This window comes from Melitaea cinxia, chromosome 7, assembly GCF_905220565.1.
Source record: "Melitaea cinxia chromosome 7, ilMelCinx1.1, whole genome shotgun sequence".
NCBI classification, from domain to species: Eukaryota; Metazoa; Arthropoda; class Insecta; order Lepidoptera; family Nymphalidae; genus Melitaea; species Melitaea cinxia.
Genome location: NC_059400.1, coordinates 16,672,084 through 16,690,653, shown reverse-complemented (window position 1 = coordinate 16,690,653; position 18,570 = coordinate 16,672,084). Strand labels below are relative to the sequence as shown.

At 32.6% G+C, this 18,570-nt stretch overlaps 1 protein-coding gene across 1 annotated transcript in view; it reads right to left on the bottom strand.

The window, feature by feature from the left end:
- Window positions 1-2,233: 2,233 nt before the first annotated feature.
- LOC123655436 (trichohyalin-like) overlaps window positions 2,234-18,570 on the bottom strand; it is a 37,044-nt gene continuing 20,707 nt past the window's right edge. The window contains exons 7-14 of the mRNA XM_045591247.1: window positions 13,779-13,955; window positions 13,051-13,281; window positions 11,424-11,653; window positions 10,042-10,206; window positions 9,276-9,354; window positions 8,811-9,014; window positions 8,240-8,424; window positions 2,234-2,525 (exon numbers count right to left, since the gene is read on the bottom strand). Of these exons, the coding sequence (XP_045447203.1) occupies window positions 2,324-2,525; window positions 8,240-8,424; window positions 8,811-9,014; window positions 9,276-9,354; window positions 10,042-10,206; window positions 11,424-11,653; window positions 13,051-13,281; window positions 13,779-13,955 (1,473 nt within the window). The 3' untranslated portion in view covers window positions 2,234-2,323. The remainder of the gene's footprint in view (window positions 2,526-8,239; window positions 8,425-8,810; window positions 9,015-9,275; window positions 9,355-10,041; window positions 10,207-11,423; window positions 11,654-13,050; window positions 13,282-13,778; window positions 13,956-18,570) is intronic.

The following is an 18,570-nucleotide window of genomic DNA, read 5'->3' as shown; positions in this document are numbered from 1 at the left end:
TAACAATTGGACCCTAGTTCCTCTCAGAGATTCTTCAAATTGTAATGTCTGGTTATATTATTGCACCAAAAAGCTTATATAAAACAGGCTTCTTGTATTGCACCATTGTAATGACATAATAATAATAATAGGTACCTATCAAAAATGTACCTCTATTCTCTCTGACAGCTTTTGTCTATATCCTTTAATGGTACAACTAAAAGCCATTAAGCAAAGAACTGAACTGAACTTATTGTTCCTTCTGGGATAAGTAATAATTTTAATCTGTGAGATATATATGTTGTGTAACACTTCAAAATTCTACAAGTTTTTTATCGATTCGGTTTGCCACACCTAAGTCGATTTGTTTAACCACAACCAAATAAAAAATCATAATTACGTCTTATAAGAAGTGATATTTAACAATCGCAACTTCCAAACAATTTATTTTGAAGAATAAAGTAAACATTATCCGAATTAAGAATCACTTCCTTTTCATATGTCAATAGAAATAAAGTTTTATAGGCAGAAATAACAGGTATTTAACTCACCCCAAAATGATAATTAAAGCTATAATGGTCCTGATAATCTAAATAAAATAACCTTACGTTTCGCTGTCGTCAACAGATATGCATAAACGTGCGTACAAATAAAAGGTTCGAGTGTCAATTAGACGTAAAGGGTATTCGGTATTCGGTGATTTTTATGAAGGGTCGAAATGTAATAAAAATGCTGATGTAGTGACTTTACTTCTTTATTTCACAAAAAAACGCTAACTCTATGAAAATTTTATGTGACCAGAATTTTTTGGGACATGATCTTAATTTTCTTTAAAATGTAACATTTTTTTAGTTAAAAACTTGATCATAATTTATTGTTAGTCTCAGTATGGGTTGTTGCCAGCATTGTGACGGATTTAGCGCTAGTCATTTTTCCATACGTAGAGATAGAATGTGAAAAAGTACTGACTTTGTAGCGTAATTTTCATCTATTGAAAAAATATAAATAGGTTGTTGAAACTATAATATTAATTTCTGGCAATGACCATCACTTAAATAATACAGCCATGTATGGTAAAGACACATTTATACTGGTACTAAGTGGACTAACAGACATCTCATAATTTTCTTAAATTTTCAAGTAAGCAGCTTGAGAAAACATGAAAAATTATCCGAATTTATGGTGGATTGGTTTCTCGAGTTTTTATTTATTTATTTATACTTGTACACCACATTTTAAACATTAAACATATTTAAAGACAGTTACAAACTGTGAAGTACAGTTTTTCGTTTATCTAGATAATATTTAATATACTTTTCACTTCCATATTTTCTACAAATGTGGCTACCCCACACACATACCCTTTTTAGTATTCAGACAGCGAATTTGAAATTAATTTGAATCGTTTAAACGTTTCCAGTGCCCTCTGCGGTCGTTCTAATTACTTGCTGAATTGTTACCTCTCCCTTGTTTGCATTGTCCTTGGTCCTATTATTTTATATTTATAACGAAGATTATTATCTGTTACATTTTAAATTAAAATAATATATCTGACCGGAGATTCCCTCTTCGTTCAAAAACATTCTATAATGTATAAATATAAAAGCTATGATTATTTTTAATCTGACCATTTTTGCTATTACTTAGTTACGTAGTACGATAAATTAGAATATCGTGTTCATATTGACCAAGTAGGAAGTTAGGATAAATAATACTTCAATATAAATACGTTTTTTTATTGGACCCTATACCTAACAGAGACTACCATAAGAATGGTTCTAAATATTTTAATAACAGAAGAATTTAGCTGGCAGCAAACCCTTGTCAATGTTGATTTATTATGAAAACTTAAATGAAACCAAGTCCACTATAAACCAAAAACTGTTTTAAGCATTTGAATTATTATTAAGTTTTAAGTTTAATAATTGTATTTGTTCGCAAACGAAAAAAAAAGTCGACTTTAATTCCATCGACAAGTAACACCAACCAAGTAACAACGTAGGTCGACGAGAGAATAGTCAAGTAAAAACGCATTATTAGAAAAATTAGATGTTAGATCTCAAACAAATTTAAATGGCACCAAATGACACACACCATCTTTCGATTAAAAAAAATGTCGAAATCGGTCCGCCCAGTCACAAGTTCTGAAGTAACATACATTAAAAAAAAAAAAAATACAGTCGAATTGAGAACCTCCTCCTTCTTTGTAAGTCAGTTAAAAAATATAAATTTAAAAAACAAATAAATAAGCACATTAAAATCACAAAATCTTTATTGGAATCTAATAATGGAAAATGAAGCAGCAACTAACAAAATAACAAATAGTTTTAAAACACATCACACATCAATATTCTCTTAAAATCCGACATTGGGCATTACACTTCGGTAGTCTCTTGGGTCGGTTACAAGTTATATTAACGCCTAGGCTAGCTAAGCGCGGGTTCGCCACATCTTCGGGTGTAATAACGCCTGGTTGCACATAACCTAACAGCTTAGGAACGTGCTCTTCCATAATCTTCTGCCTTTCTTCTGAAACTTCTTTACGCCTGAGAAATTATATTATTTTAACTGAGGTAGAGCACAGCAGGAATTTCCTGCTCAAAATATGGAGCAACCCGACTGGGGAAGTACCTCGACCTTACAGAAGATCACAGCTAAATAATACTGCTTTCAAGCAGTATTGTGTTCCTGTTGGTGAGTAAGGTGACCAGAGCTCCTGGGGGGATTGGGTCGGCAACGCGCTTGCGATGCTTCTGGTGTTGCAGGCGTCTATAAGCTACGGTAATCGCTTACCATCAGGTGAGCCGTACGCTTGATTGCCGATCTAGTGAAATAAAATATATATATATATATATATATATATATATATATATATATTTATATATATATATTTATATTTAAAGTAATTATATTGAGTTAGGGCTCAAAACTTAGAACCGCTTACCATCAAACGGGCTTTACGCTTGTTTAAAGTTCTAGTAGTATAAAAAAACATGTTTCTAATTCCTTACATAATGTTAACTATTTGTTAAGACAGTCACATAAAAAGAAATGTTTCTATTTTTTTAAGTGAAACTTGTTTACGCACGCTCGACTTGAGAAGTGAGCTGGTGAATACGTGACGAGAGCGTTACGAAAAGTGCGATCGGGCCAGGCTAACGAAAGTCGAGAGGGAGATATACTCGTAAGTAAGATGGAGCTAGATAAGTTTTACTTCAGTCGTGTGGTCTAAAGCACACTCGTTTTTTTAAACTGTTTAAGTTAAATCAACGTTTTTACTTGGGCTTAATACTTCCTAAACACAAGATATGCACAAGACAATACTCTTTAGGGCTCCAATAAATCACTTCAAATGACAACTAATATTTCAATTTAAAACTTAGTTCGTAGGTATTTAATTGTGTGATTAGCAATCTTTCATATGTTTCAGTTTTTTTCCTTTAAATGTTTTACTATTGCAATATTATACTTACGATCTTAATAATTATAGAAATTAAAGTAAGGGTAAAAATAATAATAAATGTACGAATATGTTTTAATTTTTATTAGCACAGTGCAAATACAGCTGACAACGAGTTTCTACAAATCATCTACTCCTACATTAATAAATAAATTACATATTATTTTAAAATAATATAAAAGATGCTACAGGCGATAACGTGATTCAGCTGACAAGTAAAAGGGGGTAACTGCAGTTTTCCTTTTTGAAATTTTATGACTTTCCAAATATCCTTTACTGATACAATTAAAGAATAATATCGACATAAGACTTAAGATCATACACAATACGAAATCGCTCTGATATAATCAAGATCAACGAGTTTTAATTGTATCAACAGTACAATTAGATAATTTGACACTACATATTTATCTTCGCCTGCTTGATCATTACTATATGAAGATAATTGTTTACATTGTAATAATTCAGTTCAATCATGTCTAAGCATCAAATAGTATATAATGTCCACAAATACTTAATAAACTAAAAGATACATATATGACATACATAAAACAGCTGTGAATTAGATATGTAATTACATTGTAAGAGTTTTTTTATTCAAATATAACTATTGTTGTAATGCCTCTAAATACATAATTAACTTTTTTTGTTATAATCATTAAAGAAATTTATTTTTCTTTTTTCTAAATACATTCTCGTAACTACACAATCCTAATATGAGTCATGGGACGGACGTCAAAAACCACCATAAAATCTACTTTTTTTTTTCGTTCTCATAAGATATTAATAATGAATTATAAAAACAATATTACGCGTTTTTTGATCTAACTTAAAAATACTCAAGTTTTAAACCATTATAATTATGGTTTTAAAGTTAAATGCATTTAATTAAATTGTTTTAATTTTAAAGTGAAAGAGGTTTAGAACAAAAAACGTAATTTGGTAAATTCCAAATTAATGTTTTTGAAAAAAATATTTTTGGAATGAATTTCTAGCTAGAAGTCTTTTGTAAGCAAGTCTTAAAATATTTTTAATAAGCGAAATTTATTCAGCCTTTTTGAACAGTCTAATAGTACAATACTTGTACTCGTACATATAACAAATAAACGTCTAAGATATGAATATAAAAATGCCTCTTTTGGCATGACACCAAATGTATGGGCATTTTTTTCCTGATACCAATTAAGTCTGCTAAGAATCTTCAGTTAATAGTAGTTATTTTCTAGCAAAATTAAAAAATAAGTAGATCTATAATTTAACAAACAAACAAACAAATCTATATGACCATTGTCACAGAACTTACTGCAAATAAGATTAACAGCTCTGTTAAAACAAGCCACGATATTAATTGCGAATCACTCGCTTATTGTCACAAACTCTCATCAAAAATTGCTAAGCCTGATTATTACTATAGAAAAGAATTTTCAGCAGTGGCAGCATTATCGCTTTAAAATTGCAACTTGACAACAATTATTGTGCAATCATTACTGTCATATATTGAAATCTAGATAAATATTTGTAAATGTTGAGATGTATTACACAAGATTGTACATCACATCTACATTACATGACCACTATACTGCATACTACTGCAATACACAATGGCATCAATTCTATTCTATATCAATAATTGAAATGAAAAACTATACATTTGTAATGAAAGATATATGTAATACATTTTCATTGAAGTCATAGTAAAAATTGGTTAAAGGGTCGGTTTTATAAAACAAGTTGGCATATAGCGGGTAGGAAAAGGGTAAGGGGTCTTTGTTTAAGGTATCCAGATGTGGCAATGGGTAGGTGGGACCAAAAAAATGTGAAAGAATTTGTGACTTGTTGTGACTAAGGGGGGGGGGGGGGCAAATTTTGCGAGACATAATTTATAGATGGACCCTAATAATACTACATAGGTAGAATAGAATTGATATTTATTCACAATTATCACAGCAAAGCACCGGTGCATCTACAGCTTAGAAACTAACAAGCATTTTTAAAAAAAATTATTATTAAAACTAACTATTGCCCGCGACATTTAAATGTACAAACTTAACGATAGTGCTTATAAGACATGGTATGTGTATTGTGTACGATATAATTGCTAAGCTATCGCAGAACAATTGCACATTTACTATAATATAAAGTAGCCTATGTCGCTTGTTTATTTTATTTTTTTGGTGTACAATAAAGCGTAAAATAAATAAAAATAAAATATTCTAGACTACAATCTATCCGTGTCAAACTTCACACAGTTTCGTAGACATTCTGGCAAGATAATACATAGATTGTATAATGTAGGGTTCATTACGTAAGTCAGTAACAGATTTTTATTTGACGATTGTTTTTGCTACCTTGATTTTTTATTTTAGTTAGTATTTTAGTAGTGTAGTTAGTTATATGTAGATTTTTTTACGTTCATTAAGTATGTATAATCACTTTATAATTCATTTTAATAGTGGTAAGTTAAAAAAATTAAATTGTTAAACGTTTATACAACGTGTTATTAAACTGGCGTCCTTCCGTATATGGTCATGTAAGAGGTACATGGAGGCGTACCATAACCGAAATTATAATTGAAAATGAAGCAGTAGCGGCTCATTATAAGCTGTGTGACTAGGGCAATAAAGAATATAGCCACCCCCTCTCTTCCCGTGGGTGTCGTGTGAGATGATTAAGGGATAACACAGTTCCACTGCCACCATGGAACTTATAAAGCCGACCGGTGGCGGGATAACCACCCAACTGCTGGCTTTGAAATACACAGGCCGAAGACGGGCAGCAGCGTCTTCGGTGCGACAAAGCCAGCCCTGCGGTCACCAACCCGCCTGCCCAGCGTGGTGACTATGGGCAACACACATGAGTTCACGGCATTTTTGGCGCGAACTTGTGGAGGCCTGTGTCCAGCAGTGGACTGCAATAGGCTGAAATGATGATGATAATGAAGGAGAAAAGTAATTTAAATCAATGTAATGATTTTGACAGTGTATCGAGTAACCGACTCATGGGGAAATGTGCTCCAATCCTCTGCTTATAGCAGAGTTGTTCCGTCGAGCGTATATAAGTGGGACTTTCCAGTGGCGCTGCACTCACGTAAAGTGCACATCTTACCGGCCGCACAACAAAGCTTGTACTGACGTAAAACCGACGCCTGCTAATCATCCCTCCGTAACTCTCCCGTTTTCCCTTCTTCTCTTTTTTCTTCATTGACTCCTTTCCTACTTTTTTCCTCCGGTTTTCCAGGCAATGACGTATCTGGGTCTCGCGCTCGACGGCCAGTAAAGTTCAGGGCGCAATTCGAGCGGTTAGTCCCGCGTTTGGTAAAGATAGGGTGTTTGCAAAAGCCACGATAGCGTCCGAGTGTGGGACATCGGACGAGCGAGGCGGCTCGGCGGGCCCTCGGGCAGTGGTTGGGTACCGGCATGGCGTGCTAACCTTACACGCCACGCAGGTCCTCTCGGAGCGTGGCTGCTTGGGTGGTACTTGTGTCGGGTGGCCGGGAGGGAGCCCTCTCCTCGTCGCCGCCACTGTCAGGACTGTTCCGACGAGGCGGCACAGCACGTGCTGGAGGAGTGTCCGACTTAGGAGCCCAAGATCACATCCATGGCCGGCAGTGAAAAGTGCTGGGACGCCGTCCCCACCTATGAAAGCTCTCTTGAGCGCCGGCCAGAGAGCGTCGCCCCGATACGCATCGCACGATAAACAAAAATTGGCTATAAATAACTTAAAAATCTTGATGACTCGGTCATTGCCACGATACTAACGTACACACGCCGGTCATTTTATAAATAATGATTATTTAATATTTATTTTATTATTTTAATAAAACGTTAGGGCAAGTAAATTTCATTTTTAGGTTATAATATCGATTCTGATATCGCAGTTAAACGGAAGGACCCCAGTTTAATAACACATTACATAAACGAAAAATATATCTTAATATATATAAGTCTCCTGTCATGTTTGTCCTCAATGGACTCCTAAACTACTTAACCGATTTTAGTCAAATTTGCACACCGTGTGCAGTTTGATCCAACTTAAAAGATAGGCTATATTTTATTTTGATATATTATGTTATTATTATATTTCAGATAAAAATAAGGTGATACGAAGTTCGCCAGGTCAGCTAGTATATATATATATATATATTAATTATTATAATATACATATTATTACACTATCTATATAGTAGTGAATTTGAAAAAATTGTAAGAAACTTATTAAAACTAATAACAAAGTAAAAGTATTAACACTCGTCCAAGTTATGGACATAATGTATGGGTTCGTCCATTAATCACGTCACGTTTTTAGCAACTTTTTAACTTCCTATATATGCTTTTTTATGTGTGGATGTACCGATTTTGATGATTCTTTTTTTTTAACTGAAAGCTGGTGCTTCTCATGTGGTTCCATTTAAATATAATCGACATCTGTCTACTACTTTTTGAGTTATTTCTAAAAAAACGCGCATTTACTTGACTACATTTCCATCTACCTACTATAACTAGTAGATGTAATTGAAATTGTTTTTTTTTTTTGTTTGTGAGCAAACACAAATTACTCGATATATCATTACAATTCACTAATCAACACTCTTTCAAACGTCACATGATTAACAGACGACCTCTATGTAAAAGTATTATTGTTTTATATAAGTGGTACATTACACTGTAATGTAAATATGTAAATTCACACTAGGTACGGCCTGATAAATGTGACAGGTGACAAAGGGGTCAAAAAAATCGTGAAATTAGTTTGCCGTCATTTACGAATGACCCCTTAGTGGTACATTATACGTCAACTCACCACTCTTGATATTTTACGTTATCTTCTGCATCGCGTTTGTTCTCGATCGCTTTTTCCTTCGCACGTCTAGCGGCATTGTCTTGTATCTGTTGCTGTAGATCGGAAAAGTATTGATCGTTTTGTGCTTTTATTTTACGTTTCCTTTCTTCTTCTTTGACATCTTCGTCCGCCATTTGTAACTCCATCTGCAATTCATAATTTCAAATTAGTACGATAAATTTATGATATTTTTTTTTATTTCATACATCATTAAGACACTTGTTGTGGTTTGAAAACTATTTAACAATACTTCAATTCAATTATAATTAAAAAATGAGGGTGATTTAGACATAGAGCAACAGCCGTACGCTTGTTTGCCGACCTAATTGTATATAAAAAAAACATGACATTATTATTATTATTGGATAATGTACTTTTCTCTTAGGTACAAAATTATTTAAAGTTTACTCATGGTAGCCAGTTTTTTCTTCTAGAATGTTAAAGGCCATAAACCTACTACAAGGGTAGCAACACCTTTAGCCATCAATGGAGTACCCTAGGTAGGCTATATTGCGTCGGCCAGTATACTAACACTCCTCCTGAAGCCAGCATCTCTCTCCTGCTCCTCTAAAACACTGTTCTTTTTATACTCCATCTGAGACAGCAGTCCCTCCTTGGTTTCAGTTTTAGCTTTTTGGACCCTTTCCTCCTCTTCAAGGTCATCTTGAATGTTCCTCTCGAGACATTCTTGGTACTGAAGCTGGGTGATCAAATCATCACGGTGTTGCCGAGCTGCCTGAAACCGTTCAATGTATAATAAGTACTCATTTCTAATTGACTAGCTCGTTGGCGCAGTTTGCAGTGGCTCTACTTTCTGTTCTGGGAGTCGTGGATTAGATTCCCGCCTAAGTCTGGGTGTATTGTTTGTATTTAATTCTTTATATATGTATTATTTATAAGTATATTTATTAAAAACATTTAAGCTATAACAACTACAAACAAAAATCATCAAGTTACATTGAATTTCAAATCTGATTGAATACTGTTAATAAATTACCTCGTCTGCTAACATCTTAGTTGCAACTTTTTCGTTAGATTCATCCTTTAGTTGCATTTTCTTTTCTCTCTCCGCTACTCTGAAAATTTATTGAAATCGCTTTAAGTTTAATCAATTTCAATCTCTAGTTTGCGTTGATTTCCTATATAATATAATAAAATAAAAATTAAAATGAGTGTGGTTTAGACCACACGACTGAACTAAAACTTCTTTAGCTGCCCGTGAACCTGCTTACCTAACGACCCTGGTCATTGGTTCGATTCCCTCCTTGAGCCTGTGTACTAAGTAAATAACATTTTATAGACTACAGTTGATACGCGCGATTTCTAAATCTTAATTTAAATATTTATTAGTCTACTAGAGCATTAACTACTAGTTTTTTTTTTTTTTACTGTACTCCACAAATGGCAAATTTTAATTTTTAGTACAGTATAGTAGGTTACAGTCCTATAGTAATCAATTCAATTGAAAGCAGAACTCTGAGCATCCTTTGTGTTCGGAACATAGTGTTCTGTTCTTTGTTAAGGGAATTTGACCCATTTTTTTATTTACCCCTCCCCTCCTTTCCCCTCGGTGGTAGTACCGAAATATGGTTTTAAATCATTTTTTGCTAACTGAAAATCTCAATTACTTTCACCTGAGTTTAAAAAGCCCTCAATGTGATGAGTAAATGAATATAGCTAGAAAAAGCGTGAGATTCAAAGGATATTGACCCTCCAGAGATTACTTAGTTTTAGTGTGTTCCCGAATGGTATATAAAACTCACATAGCGGAACTTCTATCAGAGGCGACCTGTCTCTGTTCTTCTATCTTCCTATCTTCTATAACGACCATCTCCTTCTGTTTCTTTTTCCAAGCTTCTCTCTCTTTCTGGAATATTATCATTTCGTTTCTCATTATTTCAGTTTGATCGTGCTTATGTTGTAGTTCTCTGTAATGAAAATATATTGTTAAACATAAATAATTCTGTAACTGCTTAACAATAAACAAATAAAAATCTTTGTAAGTGATTTCTTTTTTAATGATAAGACCACTATTTATACATTTGGATATCGTTAGTTTTCTTATTTCTGTCTATGTATTTTTAACTGACATCAGAAAAGGAGGAGGTTACTTAATTTGACCAGTCGCTTATGAACCGATTTTGATAATTCTTTTTCTGTTGGAAAGGAGATATCCCTGGTTTGGTGCCATGATAAGAAAACCAGGATCTGATGATGGGATCCCAGAGAAATCGAGAGAAACTCTCGAAAATCCGCATAACTTTTTACTGGCTGTACCGATTTTAATGATTTTATTTAATCGAAAGCCGATGTTTATCATGTGGTCATATTTAAATTTCATCGAGATCCGATTACAACTTTGGAGTTCTCTTTGATAATGCGTAATTACTTGACCAATTATTCGTCTACATACGTTGTATTACTTGTCGATATAATTGAAGTTAGTTTTTTTTCGTTTGCCTGCAAACACAATTATTATTGGTCTACAATAGACAATATTTGTATTGTAAAGCCATTATTATCCATTCGAGCATTATTTTAAACCAATCAAGCATAAAAACAAATTGCCTTTTGTAAATTTATTGATTGAATGATCCAAATTACGTCATTGTCGTAAACAATATTGTATTTACGGCTGACGCGTCAGTCAATAAAAGATAACTACCTTTTATAAAGGATCAAACAGATCAACAAACAACTGATACAACAAACACTCCCATACTCTTATATACGAATATTTGTTCAGATACTTTGAGGGGCCTGTTTCACTGGTTGATGGTACTTGGTACTATCCAACAGATAGAATTTTTTGATATATTATATTTTTTTATCAGCAAATTCCTCTATATATGAGATATTTTTATTTACTAATATGAATCTTATAGTTGTGGATAATGGCCTATTTTACCTCCAGTTGTTAAAGTCTATGCATCTAAATCAGAAGTTCTAAGGTCTATTTTTGATGTTAATTTCTGTATCTGTATGAATGAAAAACATTTTTTTTATGTGCTGCATATTGAACTTAATGAATGTTCTGCTGAATAGCAAAACAATTACAAATTAAAAATCTTATTATAATACATTATTTGCATGATAAACATTACAATCAGTGAAACTGGCCCTAAACCTTTAAAATATCCTTTACCTTTGATCCTCGTCAGCAATAGTCCTCATTTCGTCATCGATCATTCTCTTCTCGCATAACATATCTTCATATTCGCACTGTTTCTGTTGCTGTTTGTTTACTAGCTGCTGCTGTATCGCCAAACCATACTCGGTATTTCTTTCGATCTTTAGTTGTTCTTGCCTGTCACTCTCTTCTTGATCATTATACGACGCTTCGGCTAGAGCTCTGTTCGCGCGATTTTCTTCTGCCTATATTGAAAGCAAAATCCATTTGATCAAAAGTTATATTGTAATCAACTTTACCATTCATTATTATTATATAAATTTTAAACTTTCACGTCACTATGGACACTATTTGTTCCACGGGATTTACCGCGATTTTATTTTGAAACTACTGATACTACCCTGTTGTTGCAGGCACTATGGTCGCAGGTGATACAATGACACCGAAATATTCCTTTGTTTTTATATAACTGAGTTGGCAAACAAGCGTACAGCTCACCTGATGGTAAGCGATTACTGTAGCTTAGGAGTCTGCAACACCAGAAGATCGCAAAGCGCCTTACTTACCAACAGGAACACAACACTGCTTGAAAACAGTATTATTTAGCTGTGATCTTCTGTAAAGTCCATGTACTACCACAGTCGGGCTACTCCATATTTTGAGGAGGTAATTTCCTGCTAGGGCCTACCTCAGGTAATATCGAGAGTTTCAATAGTAAAATCGCGGTAATTCCCGTAGAACAAAAATCGTAATTATATTCATAAAGAATTATCAATGTCTCAAATGTTAGTTTATCTGTTCATCAATAAAGTGTAAATAATAAAAAATAAAAGCACAACATACGTACCATTTTTACGTAGTCAGCTACGGTAAAGCCAAAATGAGGGTTATAATTTTAGCAGTCTATGTATGTATATTAATCTATTTCCTCATATCCCCAAACGAATAGATATAATTACCGTAGCTTACTGATATAACTTCGCATTATTATGTAAATAACCACAGAAATTGAAATTCTAGATAATTGATTAAAATACGAAGCAAGATAGTAATTTTCAGCTGTCAAAGACACATGACAGACAAAAGAGCTTGTCATAAGTCAAATTGAATGACACAATTAAAAGTCAAAATTGACTGTCAAAGATACAGAGATGATGATGAGAGATGTCAAAGATTTGGCCTTTGGAACTTGGTTGCAGGTTCGATTCCCGCCTGAGTCTGTGTGTAATATAATATTTGTATTTATATATATATATATATATATATAGTTATAACAGTCGGCTGTTACCTGTAACACAACTTACCGTAGAAACAGACGACCGTGTGTGTATTTTATATGATATTTGTTTATTATGTATGTTTTTATTTTGGAAAATACAAGAGAAGATTCTACATAACGTCATTACACAATTTATGTATTATAAAAGCTTGTAGCAAGATTAAGTAGGTACTCTTATTTAGTTAATTTGAAAATTATAAAAACTAAAATCAAGATCAAGATAAAAATTAATTACCTTGTTTTTTTTTTATTACAAAGGTCAATATTGCAACATATCAACGATTTTATATCATACTTATATCATACATAACAAGTTAAATAAAATCTTTTTAAACATATAAAAAAATTGAATTGTTTTCTCACCTTCTCCTGCAGCCTCCGATATTGATTATGCAATATTTGCTGCTGTTGATCCCTGCGTACGTAGCCTGCTTGTAATTTCTTCACAAGCTCTCTAAGACTGGGGTCATGTTCCCTGAGGTAGTGTCTTCTTAACAGTTGACATGCTTCCTCACGTTTCTCTTTAGCTATTTGTACGCTGAGAGCTATTTCTTTCTTTGCTCTTGCATCTACAATAGCTGCGTGATCCGTTCTCTAAAAAAATTTTTTTATAAATAATTTTTTAACAACATAAAAATTATTAGTTAAATTAGATATAATTTAGAGGATTTTTATTTTCTTTTTTTTTTGGGTTTTTTACACTTGTTTTCTAAAACTTTTGCATAATATTTATGTACTTTTGAAGAAACATCATATAGTTCTGTTTTAAATGTATGCCTAAGAAAACTTCTGAGTTGTAAAATGTTCTTTATCAGCCTGAAACTTTAATACATTTATACTGATATAATTGATATTAAAATTTCTTCAGGATGTTATGAGTCTGACTTCCAAAAGAGGTTCTCAATTCGGTTGTATTTTTATGATTTAAAGAGAGAAGTGTCATTTCACTAGTTCTAATTGTAAGTCGCGCGTAGTTCATGCTATAAAATAAATAATCACATTTAAAAAATTGCCGTTATTATTTGAGCTTCTTTTGACTACAGATGAGTCATTAATTCAAAACAATTTTTTTAGAAGAAGTATTAGGTTACCTCTTGAAAATCTTTTTCCATTTCAGCCTCCTTCCGAATTAACGCAAGACACCGGCCCATCCTTCCGTCCTCCATGCGACTGTTCAACCATTGTATATCTATGGCTCTTTGATATGATTCCAGTTCTTTGCGACGTGCCTCCGCGATTGCATTTTTTTGAAGTTCCGTTTTGGGCTCCTAAAAATAGTATACAAGGTTTAAAATTGATTCCTTTAAACAAAAGAAGTTTTAAATTACAGAAACATACCATTTTATAATGAGAGTAGTAATATAAATTTACTTAGAATTCACGTATTTGAGATTCGGAAAAAAAAAATTTAAATGTTTGTAAACAAAATGCAATCAAAAATTCAAATCGTAACGTCCAGAATTTCAGATGAAAAATGAATATAAATGGTCTAGTATGACAATTCAGTCACGTTTATAAACAAAATGGAGTTAAAAAAAGTGTTAAAATTGTGAGGAAATGATTAAATTTTAAAAATCTGAAAATACTTGATTTTAAATATTTTCTTTAAAGATTAAAATTAAAGTAAAATATACTTAAATTGTTTGTAATAAACCTACTATGTCTGCCACGCCACCTGTTGTTAGTATGTATATCAAACTTTATACTTCACATCATGGAGCATAGAGAAAGAGAGAGAGAGATTTCTCTATGCTCCATGCTCCAAATAATCCGTTTTTTAACCGACTTCCAAAAAAGGAGGAGGTTCTCAATTCGACTGTATTTTTTTTTAATGTATGTTAGATCAGAACTTTTGACCGTGTGGACCGATTTCGACAAATGTTTTTTTTAATCGAAAGGTGGTGTGTGCCAATTGGTCCCATTTAAATTTATTTGAGATCTAACAACTACTTTTCGAGTTATATCTAATAATGCGTTTTTACTTGATACTTTTTTCGTCGACCGACGTTGTATTATACCGCATAGCTTTCTACTGGATGTACCAATTTTGATAATTCTTTTTTTGTTAGAAAGGAGATATCCCTAGTTTAGTACCATGATAAGAAAACCAGGATCTGATGATGGAATCCCAGAGAAATCGAGGGAAAGTCTTGAAAATCCGCAATAACTTTTTACTGGGTGTACCGATTTTAATAATTTTTAATTTAATCGAAAGCTAATGTTAGTTGTAGTAGTATTTAGTTGACTATGTTTTCGTCGATCTACGTTGTATTACTCGTCGATGTAATTGAAATCGGTTTTTTTTTATTTTGTTTTTTTTTCGGTTTTTAACACAATTATTTGTTTAGGAAATTAAATTTCTTATAAAACGTTACCAAATTAAAGTAGATAAACGTAACTTTTATGTTCAAAAGTAATTAAGAACATCAAATCACAAAAAATAATTACTTCTTGACTTATATTAAAATGGCATGGTACTGACTTACTGAGACTATGTAGCGTCATTTGCACCTATTTAAATAACAGAACCTTAGTAATAGATGGCCAAGTATAGTAAAAACCCATTTTTATTATGACTAGAATTCGACCAACATTGCCTTGCCTATTATCATAATTTTTCAAGTTCATTGTAAAAACATTAAAAAAAATTAACTGATCCAGCCTTTCTCGAGTTGCGAGGTTCTAGATTTTCATATATATTCCACAAATGTGGCTACCCCACACAAATACCCTTTTTGGTATTCAGGTAGCGTATTTGTAATTAATTTAAATCGTTTAAGCGTTTCCATAATACCTCGCCCTTGTTTGCACTGTCCTATTACTTCATATTTATGTCACTGCCACCGTCACCACTCATCACCGTGATGCTCGGCGACGACGAGTCCTGGAAGGCGATAGTCTCCTTCTGCGAGACAGTAATATCCCAGAAGGAGAATGATGAGCGGATGAGAGAGGAGGCCGCCGACGAACCTCCGTCCGCAGGCGACGAACGGGGGTGCGTAGGAGGCGCTACTTAATGCGTCTCCAATAACGCCCCTGTGCCCATGTCGGGCCGGGATGGGAAAGCGGTCCTGCTAGACAGGGCGTCGTCGGGATTGTCCAGAGGTGAGCCGGACAGTCCCCGTGGAGGAGGTCTGGCCTTTTCGCCGAAGCCAGCGTGTCGCTGGAGGGATCCTGTTGCCTGCAGATCCGGGACCCTCTAATTAAAGCGGCTGAAGGCTCCCGCAGGGGATTATAGAACTATATCAACTATAAACCAAAAAGGGTTTTAAGGATTTGAATTATTATATAGACTTTAAGTAAAAAAAGGCTATTATAAGTTTAAAAACATAAATAAATATGCACATTAAAATGACTAAACCACAGTTTGATACTTCTTAATGACAAATACTTTTGAAAGACAAGGAGCCAATTAGCCACTTTAAATGAAGTTCTAAAGGACTTTACTCGTAGGAAATCTGAGAAACTTGCTAACTTTAAATCTTGTGAGGCTAGATGCCTCCAAAAACTTGAAACAATAATGAAATAACTGATATTTTAATTTAAAACTAAGTACTCTACGTACTTCACCATGTGATTAGCAATCTTTATATGATTCGGTTTTTTTGGCTTTAAATGTTTTGCTTTTGCATTATTATGCCTACAATCTCAATAGAATATAACCTTAATAATAGGAAAAATAATAACAAATGTACGAATATGTGTTAATTTTTATTAGCACAGTGCAAATACAGCTGACAACGCGATTCTAGAAATCATCTCTACTCCTACATTAATAAATAAATTACATATTATTTTAAAATAATATAAAAGATGCTACAGGCGATAACCTGATTCAGCTGACAAGTAAAAGAAGGTAACTGCAGTTTTCCTTTTTGAAATTTTATGACTTTCCAAATATCCTTTACTGATACAATTAAAGAATTATAATCGACATAAGACTTAAGAGCATACACAATACGAAATCGCTCTGATATAATCAACAGCCACGAGTTTTAATTGTATCAACAGTACAATTAGATAATTTGACACTACATATTTATCTTCGCCTGCTTGATCATTAATTACTATATGAAGATAATGGTTTATATTGTAATAATTAAGTAAATTATGTCTAAGCATCGTTTAATATCTTAAAATAGTATATAATATCCATATATCACGGGCGTACCTAGAGTGGGGCATTGCTCCCTGACTCGAAACTAAAAACAAAATTTTTAAATTTATAATTTAAATTTTAGATAAGTCAAAATATCCGCAAGACATCATTGAAAAACTTTAGATGGTAAAGGTAAAAAAAAAAAAATGATATTTCAATTTTACACTCTGCTCTAATTGAATTTTGAATTTTTTTTTTTTTTTTTTTGCTTCTGCACCACCCTTTTAAAAAAATCTAGATGCGCCTATGAGATACACAATTAATAAACTAAAAGATTACAGGATTACATATGACATACATAAAACAGCTGCTTATTAGATATGTAGTTACATAAGATTTTTTTTTAAACATTTTAAAGACTAAATACACAATCACCTTTTTTTAATATTCGAAGAATATTTATTCTGTTTTTCTACATATAATCTCATAAGCAACTATACAATTCAAACATAAACATTAGATACATTAGTGAAGTTAAACAATTTAGTAAATACTCTTTTATTTTCATAAATACCATTTAGCTAGTAAAACCACAAAATCTACTTTTTTATAGTTTTTATAAAATATTAATAAGGAAGTATAACAACAAGAGCATAGTATAATATTTTTTTTTTTTGTTTTCTGTTTTTTCTTTTTTTTATTTCTTTTTTCTTTTTTATACGACTAGGTCGCAAACAAGCGTACGGCCCGACCTGATACTAAGCGATTACCATAGCTTATAGACGCTTGCAACACTAGAAACATTGCAAGCAAGTTTAAAAGTTAAATGCATTTTATTAAATTGTTAATATTACACTAAAAGAGGTTAAGGACAAGACGTGATTTACAAATTGAAATCCAAATTAATATTTTTCTTGAATTCCTAGCTATGTCATTTTTTATTAAAATTAAAATTGTTTAATCAGCAAGATTTATTCAGTCTTTTCAAACAGTCTATTAGTACGGTTTAGATAATTGTTAATGTAAAAAATAAAATGTCTTTTTATTTTATTTACCTCCTGTAGATCACACACACCACTCAACGTATAATACTTATATAAAATATATATTTCAATAAATATTGCTAAGCTATCGTGAAGCAGTTGTACATTTACCATGATATAAAATAGCCTGTTTCTATTACTACAACCTATCTCTGTTTCAAATTTCCTACACTTTCGTTCACACATTCTAGCAAAATTATTTTTTATACACATCGCCTGTTCTGATGGTAAGCAACTTAATGCTTGTGTTGTAGGAAACAGCCGACTATTACAGCAAATTTTTATTTGGACAAATATACATATAAATAATAAATACAAATATTACATCCAGACTCGGGGGGATTCGAACCCGGAACCTTTTGATTTGGCTGTTGTTTTTGCCACGTTTTATTTTTGTTTTAGTTACTTTCTTGAAAATATAGACCTTTTTTGATGTTCGTTAAGTGTGTATAATCATTTTACGGCGAAATAATTAATTTTAATAGTGGTAAGTTAAAAAATTAAAGTTTTCAACACGTACACAAACTGACAAAAAAAATATTAATTATATATTCCAATATGTGTATAGTAGTGGATTTGACAAAATTGTAAGAAGCTTATTAAAATTAATAACGTCGTGAAAGTATCAGCACTTGTCCAAGTTTTTGGATACAATGATTCTTAATGACTGTCTTCATGTTTCCTTAATACGATGGGTATGGGGTCGTCCGTTAATGCCGTGATATTTTTAGCAACTTGTTA